The sequence below is a fragment of the Neodiprion lecontei genome, chromosome 1 (assembly GCF_021901455.1).
Source record: "Neodiprion lecontei isolate iyNeoLeco1 chromosome 1, iyNeoLeco1.1, whole genome shotgun sequence".
Classification (NCBI taxonomy): Eukaryota; Metazoa; Arthropoda; class Insecta; order Hymenoptera; family Diprionidae; genus Neodiprion; species Neodiprion lecontei.
Window position 1 is genome coordinate 33,171,345 of NC_060260.1, and position 10,600 is coordinate 33,181,944.

The window sequence follows — 10,600 nt, forward strand, 5'->3', positions numbered from 1 at the left end:
GGGTTGAAGATAAACGTTAACAGTGCTTTGTGTAGGAAATTTTAAAAAACGGCGCATTTTGTAAAGTACGTCCATTCGGATTATTGACTTTAGCCTGTTTTTCGTAATTTCGCAGCAAAACCGTCGGTTGTATATAGAACAATCGTCCATTCAAAGGTTGCGTAAAGGTGACGTCACGCCATCCCAAATAAAATCCTCGTAAACTGCAACCTAAAAATTTCCACCTAAAATATACAAGTTATATCATTTTGCAGTTCGCCGTGCTGAAAGTGTAAAGTGAAAATCAATTGTTCAAGTGAACTTAGTGACGGTGTTTAACATTTCTCCTGAGAAATTCATTAAATAATTCCATGGCTGCGTGTGTATACGTAACGGCACAAAGAAGTGCTGCTTCGTCATAGCCCGTATGGTGGGGATCTTTGTTCCTTGATCAGATTTATCTAGATTGGAATTATCTGTTATTTAACCTCGATTTGGATGAATAAAAAACGAAATTAAATGATGATAAAGGTCGAATAAAACGACGAATAAATTACTCCAAACAATTATTCAAGTCTCCATCACGGGATGCATGAATTCTTGACGACAACGAATCAATGAATGACGGCAGTTTTACGATGGACTTAGTCTCTTTTTTTAGAGTTTATCTATACGGAGAAAAGTAAACTTTTCTGAAAAATCAAAATACTTCAATTTAAAGTGAGACGCGGCATTAATAGGGAAAATGAGGTTAAGTAGCGGTATTTACAATTAATAAAGTTTTCATCGGTATGGGAGACATTAATTTCGAAATAATTATCTCGAAAGATAGATACGTATCTGATACAAGTCTATGGATCTGATCTCGTGATAAGTGGCGAAGTAAACGCAACCAGTCAGGAGTTGAGTCGGACGATGGTGGGGCGGGTCGCGAACGCGATGTCGTCAGCTTCGTGTCGGTTCGTGCGGCGGTGGGGGAAGGCGGAATTATCCGAAGGGGTTCGAAGGTGGCCGAAAGTCGCAAAGTTGTGGCCGATCGGTGCCGAAGGGGTGTTGCAGGGACAGTCGGACGCTCGACCGGTAGAGGAGCTAGTGGGCCGAAGTGCCGGGACGATGCACGGCGAGGAGGCACTCGGGAGGCAGGGAGGGCATGCGAGCGGAGCAGTTCAGTCGCCGCCATTGCTGGCCCCCAGCGCTCGAATTCGCGACACTCGTGCGTGGAGCCGATTTTCCGATAACCTAAGCTCCCTGCGAGGGCCCCAAGCGCGCCCTCCTGATGCAGAAATACTGCACCGAGCTCACGGAAAGATTGTTGAAATCCCTTGACAAGGAATACAATGTAAGTAAGGGAAAAACTTACCGTCACAGCGGGTCCATCCGCTCACCAACGGCTATCGGGCCTCTGTGGCGTGTGCGAGCTCTCGCACACCACCACAGAGTTGCTCAGATTCACAGAGAACTAGTAATATGTACGAAGGGATAAGGATTGATGTAACCTCAATCTGCAGCATCACTCTAGCATATATTCCAATACAGGGTTATATATACTTTTTTCAAAAAATATTCCAAACTCCAGTTACAGTTATTCAAGGGCAACAAATTTCACAACCACTACCCACCCTCATTGATGGGTCTTTCAAGTAACTACCATCGAAGTTGTATAAAAGTTCCTGTTTCATGTTGTACTTTCAATCCATCATCTCCGATATGTGCGTTGATTATTTATGATCAGTGTAAGTACAGTCCGTGGTGTCGAATGGTCAGCTGCTGTCTCTCGTTACTTTTGTCCAAAATGTTACATTGCTGTTTCTGGTAATACAGAGATGATTGCTATCAAGAATTAAAATTAATCCATATTACCGAGTTGATACAGTCTTCTGCCAATACACTCACATGTTGCAATCAAGTAGACAGTGTACACACGTATGATATTTTGACTCTTAGTGTTAGTCTTCCATAGCATTAATTTTTTCAACGACTACTAACTAAAAGCTGGTGAATAAATGAATTTTGTGCAGAGATGTTCAGTGCAAATGTACCATTCTATCCCTGTTGTATTTGTGCACGATTTTCTCATCTGCAGAGGGTTATATTCGGAGTATTTTCGAGGTTATTTCCTTGATAGCCTACAGATGATATCTATACATGTAACTTCTACCTTGTCTTTTAGTATTTCTTCTTCTTTCTTTCCATAATGGTAGGAGATAAGTGTGAAAGAAAAAGGAACATTTCGAAATGCAGCTAATTGGATGCATAATCGTCATGTATTAACGTTATATAGATATTATTATTTCACGTTACATGCATACACCCTGTATATGTTACTCAAATGTGTTTCCGTTGACATGAATTGTTTCCATGATTTTTTCAACAATTGTGACAAACATGGAATAATTTGCTATGGAAAATTTTTTGTGTTACTTATTTAAAATTAATTTCACTTCAAATATTCCGTTAAGAGAGTTCAGTTAAATCTGAAAATCCAAGAAGTCAGGGAATTTTAGTATTATCACGAAAGTCGGAGAAATTGCAATATAATATTGATATTTTTCAACCACGGTGTCTCTATGGGGTCATGCTAAAGTCACAGAATGGAGGTTAAATCAAGATTGGTCTGCATTTTACCGTTATAATCAGAATACTGCAACACACAATGACCTAATGGCTCTGCCAGTATGTTTTACCCTTCGAGGGTTGAGATCATAACATCTTATACCCTACGTATTATCTGAATAATTATAAACTAGCTTCATCCTAACTAATTTTTAATGGCTTTCTGGAGTTTAAATAGGCAGACTTTTTAAATATATATATACGCACATAACTGATGCAATAAAGAATTGTTAGGTTTGCAATGCCTGACATTAGATGTTTGTGTTACGATTTACGGAGCATATTAAAATTTTCTACTTCAACACAAAAAATTATCTTGCAGATCTCTCAGGAGTTTTAGTTTAGATAAATTTTTTGCATGCAGAGCTTGCATAAATATTTTGAAAATTGTACTGTAAAAATGAATACTCGGTCCAGAAAATATAGAAATATCAAAAATTTCTGTAATTACAGTTAGTTATAGCTCTGATCAAGTATTTCTTGTTTTATTATCAGTTTTTCATAAGTAATTAGTTTGGGCGACCGACTAATATTGTACCCACTAATTTTTCAGGTTGTCGATATGGGAGCTGTTGTGGAAGTCATCACGGCCCTGGAAAAAACGACGATTACCAAAGAAGTGCTTGAGGTAAATTACATCAAGTGTCCTCTTACGGAAAATTATCCTTTACAGCAAATTCTGAATATATAAGTATTTATCAATCGAAACAAGCATTTACTAATAATAAAACATTTGCATTAAACTCTCAATTCAATGGGGCTCAATTGATTGTACCAGATTACAGTTCATGTCTTAAAAATATGTATCATACTTCCAGGGGTGTTTAGTAAATGATAAAAATTTGATACATACGTTTTCTACAAGACACCGTTTTATTAACAAGTCATTTTAAAAAATGACTACATAGCAATGCATGATTGCTTGAACTCGACACATTTTTGTTCATTTAATTCATCATGTACAGGACTTGCTTCACAAAAACTTTAACCAATAACACAACACAGAACTAAAATATTTGACTTTACAGTAAAATTTCCTTAAAAATTTTGTCATAAAATTATCACTGTTCCTCTAATCTGTACATGCTAATTTACATGATTTCATTAATTATTTATATACCATATTTTAGATTTGGCAATACCACATGTGTAATTATAATTTTGTTTTATATCAAACATTATGTAGAATGTTTACCGGGGTGTCGAGTGACGGGGGAATCCTGGAAAGCTGGAAATTAAACGAGAATTTGAAAGTGCTACTGATAATATGAGAAATATCCAAGAATTTCGCATGGACATCGGGATTTGTGTCAAAGCTGGTGTTTTTATACCATTCTGCTGAAAAATGGTTCATAAGACTGGATATGATTGAAACATGTATAATTTTTTCCTAATTAAAAAATTGGAATTTTTGTATAGTTTATTGGATTTATGCATTTTCGAATTTATAACTAAATTATTCAGCAATTATAAATTAATGATACAACAGATAATAGGGATATGATTATCTGAGTGTAGAGTAATTTACTAACATTGATCGGGATTAAATGGGAGTTTTCACATCAGACATCACTAGACACCCTGTTATCACGTTTATTTATTCACTGCGCACATTATCTAGCATATTATAATTGCATTATTTACTTTTTCTGAATGTAAAAACAAAACAATAATAACGTTTACTTTGATAAACAAGTTCATTTTTTATTGTATTTGTAAACTTACCTTGCTATGCCGTGCTTGGATGGAAAAATTCCGCTTGCCCATCCATAATTAATTTATTAGTATATTTTGTGACAAAGCTATTCGATTAATATGTGGACTTCCAAGTCATGTCTACTTACTATGGAAAAAGTGTTTGTTGCAATACCTCAAGTTTGAAGTTAAAGTCATGTATTTTTTCTGGATTATGGGCTAAGATGTTATGTATTTCTCTACCAGGCGACATGCTTTGAGACAAGGTGGTGAAATTTGTTGGTTCTAACGGAAAGGACAAACGATATCACTTTGTTTCGATATATGCCAATTTATGTTGCTTAACAAGAAATTACTTGCCACATCAGGCGTCGAAACTTTAATATAGCCAATTGCACAGCTGAATATTCGCAAATACAGTATTATGTGAAGGCATACTAAATGGCTGGACCTTCAGTTCCTACATTATAAAACAACATGTGACAGTGGTACTTGATTGAGTTTTGTTTGTAAAAAAATACTGGCTGAAGTGTAATTGCATTTTGAACCCTGGAGATAAATGGATCTACCGATTTTCCTAGATACACGTCCGTACAATAAATTTCTGTAGTGTGATTACAAATCATAGTTTTGTATTGCACTTGCACATGGAATATTCCAACAGTTTAGATCTATAATTCCAATATCTCAAATAATTGCAAACGTTTGCTGAATTTCGGCAACTGTTGAATTCTTGAAATGTGATTCAATGTTCAGCTCCACTGTTATTTCCAGATCACAAGGCTTGGAAAATATATCAATGAGCTCCGACGTAAGACGAGCAACGATGCCTTGGCTAAAAGGGCCAAGGATCTGGTACGTCGGTGGCGAGATATGGTTTTGCCCTCAGCCCATACCACACCGCAGCCCACACTGGCTGATACCGCACCAGTGGCTCTTAATGGTGCAAAACCTCAAAGTCCAGCGTTGAGATCTTTAAAGCCTCAAAGCCCTGCCCTCAGAGGCCTGAAACCACAGAGCCCTTTAGTAAAGGATACAACACCATTGCGGGTTTGTTTCTGAATTTATTTTAATGTTATCGTTAAATTTGCTTCGCCTTCTCGATATATAATATGAAATAATATATAATAAAATGGAAGAAAGTGGAAAGTCACTGGAAAAAATGTAGTTTGTTTGAATGAATCGATCGTTGAGAAATATCTGAAATAATTTCAGGTGCTGAGTCCAGTTATATCAGTGCATAGTGACCATTCACGATCACCACATATAACTCCAAACAAACCTATGATCAACGTGACAACTAATCACAGACCAAACCTAGACGAATCTCCCAAAATCGGGCCGGCCATACAAAATCATGTGACAGACGCTGTCCCACGCACTCACAGTTCAAACAAACGTCTCCGAAAAGAGGATTCTGAAAATTCACACACAACTAGGACTCCTGCTGAACCGTTCATGAAACGACAGCGTTTAAATGGAGAAAATTTCAACAGTAGCTTAAATTCGCAAGTGCCTAGCCCTCTGTCAAAAGAGCGAATTCCCGAAAAGTCTGTGGAACCTATTGTGGAATCAGAAGTTCCTGTAGGACCTAAGAAAAGGGGCCGAAAAAAGGGAAGTAAGTCTGTAAAGAAGCAACAGCTGGTCGAAGATCATGTTAAAGAAAAGTTGGCCAGCATGTCACGAAATCCGAAATTAAAAACAACTCAAGAATTATTGGCTGACCTCCAAGCAAGAGGATCTCATTCAAATTCGATCGTGACATCTAGTCAGAGTAGAAAAGATCCACCTAGTACAGAAGATGTGTTGAGGAGTAATAGTGAACATGTCACAAAATATTTACAGTCGCAAAACGATGTCTTACGTGGGGCGGGTGACGGTGCTTTACAAACACGGTTAAAATCCGATGATAGTGATCACAAAGTATCGAGGTATCGAGATATAGGTGGCGGTGATGCTAATCTAAACCTAAAATCTCGAGAAAGTCCTTCGAGAACACCAAAGCACTTAACGGTGGAAGAGATTCTAGCAAAACTGCCACCCCTTGATCTAAACGCGATTGTTTGGAGTGATCCTGAAGATGAACAAGATGACAGCGAAATTATAGCGTGTCCGAAACGGGAGATATCAGCTGAAGATTTAGACATCCTTCATACGCAACAGGTGGAAGGTCTCAACGGCAATTTTCAGCCTAAGCTAACCTTGAATGTAGAAAATGGTAAGAACGAAGTGTCAAATATGGACGTAATGGAAAGGGTCGCGAGTGACTTGTCTACGAGTAAAATGCAAGATACTCCTAGCGATGGTACATATGGATCTACGAACGTGCAGAATAGTGATAATCGTGTCAGTCAAAAGGACAGAGAGTTTCGGGAATGGCACGAGATGCTGGCGCGGCCCAGCTACAATGACCAGATCCTCCACATATTGCCTTACGTTATAATTGATTAGTGATTTTTATTATCTATTCCCTATTAATTGATCAGTCGGTTGATTGAAACTATTTCTTTTAAATTTATGATAATTGATTATTATTATTATTATTATTATTAATTATTAATTATTATTACTGTATGTTTTTGGTTTGAGTAACGAGCTAGCCAGTAATGGTATGCAACTCCAATAGACTTCTGAAGCTCATTCTAAAGATGGATATATGCATATAGTTTATGTCGTAGCTAAAATTTATGTTGTTGATTATTTTGGAACTTTATCAGACAGCCTCCGTTTATGTGATTAAAACGAAAAAATTCTTACCCTCGATTGATTTGCGACATAATATAATTTTGAGTCGTATATTGATTAATGGGTAACATTTTACAGCTTAGCATCTAGATGGATGAGCTACAGACAGTATATTGTATGTATGTATGTACTGGACCCTCTGATGTGGGAAAGAGATAGAGCGAGAAAAAGTGAAAGAGAGACAGAAACAAAACGACAAAAAACAGTTGTAAAGGAGCATCAAGACCTCGTTAAATTTTTTAAACATTAAGTTTTTTTCATACACCTTGTATATAGTATATTATAGTCCTGAATGATAATTTTAGCAGAAAGTATCCCCTTATAAATTATTAATTAAAATAACAGTGGATTAGCGATGACTAAACCACAGCTATGTAAGTTACTTTGAACAATACATGACTCGACTCAACAATCCTACGTTTATTTACAGTAGATTGATATTGAACTAACTTAATCCTTGTTTTGAGTTTACATACTTACGTTAAATGCTATAAAATAAAACTTTTTTTATGTCACTCAAGTTCCTCCTTGTCACGAATTAGCAGTACCATATTCTATAGTTATAGGTGATAGTGTTACTTGAATCCATGATTATACATTCATCGTAACCCTCATTTTCAGTCCACACTGTGCACCAGTTTTGTTCCATGTATATCAGTCATGTATTGTTTGACGTATAGTTCATACCAAGAATGATTTGAGAAAAAAAAAAGATAATCCAGGAAGCAAACTATTTAGCGAAATCCTGCTAAATAACAAAAAATATGTGCCGAGATTTCGAGTGTGAGAATGTACAATGAACGAACTCTAAAAAAATGCATGAGTGTTGTATGTTGGATATCAGCATGTGTGTATATCACAGTGAATACTGAATGAAGACCCAGAAATGTAACGGTATCAAAAGATGATGTGTCTTTTCCAAGAAACTGCATATTTCGGTGATAAAGCATCAACAAAGTTAACAAGACAGCCAATATACTCGCAATTTTTTAATTAGTGAGCTTGTCTTTTCTTTTCTTCCACTTGGCTAATGAGTAAGCCCAGGTAATGTCTGATAAATTTATGTTTAAATTCTCTGAGTGTAAATTTACCAGGTTAGCTTGTCTCTTTTTTTTTCTTTTCTTTTTCATTTCTATTATACTACCTTATGGTACTATCAATTATCAAACATTCTAGAGTTCTAGTATTAATATTTAGGTTTAAATTCGAAGGTGTATCAATTGGCTGGGCCAATTACTAGCTATTTGTCAACGAATTCCATTCAATACTGTGCTCAACGGCGTTGTTATAAATTAATTGGCAGTTCGTTCCAACGGTTGAAAAATAAATGTTAATTTTCCTGTATTCTGCTTTTACTTTTTGGTCTCACGAGGCACCCTGTCTGACGGTAAAATTATTGCCTGATAAAATTGGAGTTCATAATTGGATTCAAGAAATAGTTGATGTACGAAGTAGTTTTGAATTAATTTAGGTATCTAGCAGGAACAGTGACACATTTTAGCAAACACAGTGAATCCCTGGGTATTTGGTCGTTTTTATGAGTCCAGCCATTTTTCTTTTTTTGTTAATTTTTTATTCAATATTTCGTACACGTAATTTATCAATCTTTGTTAACATTTATGTTAACAAATCACTTGTGCCAATGTTACCCTATCGTTTTCACTCAAAGAATTTTGCGTGTATGGATTCAAACATAAGTACATAAAAAATTATGTAACATGGCTGACTGACTAAAATAATTGGAGTATTATCGGTCATGATTTAAGTTGAGCAGAACTCTTTCAGATTTTCGGTTGGAAATATTTCAATAATGATGAAGCGTTGACTTGCATACTATTTTTTAAAACAGTTTTGACAGTTTTATTAAATTACTTAGGTCGTATGTGAAAACATGTAAATTGAACACCAATTTTGAATACTGCATTATGTGTAAAAGATAGGATCTCGACTACAACATTGCGTTGTACTTCAATGCTTGGAGAAAAGAGACTGTTGATATTGTTCAAAATTTCTCATTTCATCACTTTGGTCAGCAGTTCACTATATTTGATATTTGTAAATAACTTGTAGAAGAACATCGTCTTTAGAAGCCTCGTTAACTGTAAAAATATACCTACAGACTATTACCGAGATATATTAATTATTGAATAAATATTTTTCATATCTGCAAAGTAAACTATTCGTTCTCTCTGTCATGATCAAAGATGTCGGCTTCTGAAATGCAAGTTCTTAGTTGATTAGATTTAATAATATAACGAACTGATTGTGATAATTTGTGTCTGATTTCAGTTGAAATATGAAATCTATGCTTCCTTGTTGAAAAGAAAAAATGTGAACACTGGCTGCTATGCAAATGGATACTGAATTACAGTTGACTTGCACAATCAAGTAACTGCAATTATATACCCTATAGTGAGTTTTTCATTTAATAGAACAATACGTTTGAAATATTTAAAGTAAATTTATTGATTTTCACATTGACCGTAAATGTTGTTCAAAGTAATATTAAACACATATAGCTAGTGCACACAAAGAAAACTTTTATTGATCGGATAGATATTTCACGCTTACTGATTTCATCTAATTTTCAAAATAAACTTTAGCCTTCTCATGTTTTTGGATACTTGAACGCTTTTGAGAAACCGACTTCCGTGCTTTCTAATGATATTGTTATATTTTTCGGAGTTTGCCATAATACGATATTATACGTCAAATTCCCACAACAGAAAATTAAAAAGGTCACCACTTCACTCCACCCATTGGGTCAATTGACAAATCACAAAGTGGTATAATCTTTATTGACTGATTAAGCTGGTCGTATAACATGTATACATACCCATTAATAAGGTGTATAAATGCAAAATTCTTGCTTGTAAAAAAATATCACAGACAGGGCTTCAGTATTGCTAAATGTGAGATGTATATTTTTACTGAATATTTATATTGATTTTGGATATCAATCTTCTGTTATTCTAGAGAAACATCATTGATTTGATTACAGTTTATCATCGATGTCGACACCAATCGCTGTTGAAAATAAAAATAAATGTTTATGCAAAGTATCAATTAAATCAGAAAACTTTCTTAATAGAGGAATTCAAGTTTTTGTGGTGCAGTTGTCGAAATAAACTTATGCTGATGAGTATTAATATTGATAAATGCTATACTTATTACACACTCCAATACTGATGATAAATCTGGCAGAGGACACTTACTGTATGGACAAGTTTGTATTCTGGGACAAACATTGGATTTATACACCTGGTTAATATGAAATTTTTTATTGCATGTCACTTCACACCGCTGCTTCAAAAAAAGACTGAAACACATCAGTAGTAACAGTAATATTCAATTTTATTCCAATATATAGTTTGGTACATATAACACGGAACTAGTTTGTTCTTATAACTGATTGTCAATAAATACAAGCCATTCTGACGGAAGTCAGACACCAGGTTTCTATTGAACCAACATTTAATGTGTAAGTCGCAGGCAAACTAGCTATACAACATATCCAATATCAAATACGTTGCATTCGTTTTCTAAGTCGCTTGCAACCCGTTATACA

At 35.3% G+C, this 10,600-nt stretch overlaps 1 protein-coding gene across 1 annotated transcript; it reads left to right on the top strand.

Moving 5' to 3' along the window:
- Positions 1–324: 324 nt before the first annotated feature.
- Positions 325–10,181, top strand: LOC107226800 (mediator of RNA polymerase II transcription subunit 26). Its single transcript, XM_015667722.2, has 4 exons — positions 325–1,318; positions 3,146–3,220; positions 5,062–5,337; positions 5,503–10,181. Exons 1-4 carry the CDS (start codon positions 1,256–1,258, stop codon positions 6,736–6,738), a joined length of 1,650 nt encoding a protein of 549 aa, XP_015523208.1. The 5' UTR covers positions 325–1,255; the 3' UTR covers positions 6,739–10,181.
- Positions 10,182–10,600: the final 419 nt, after the last annotated feature.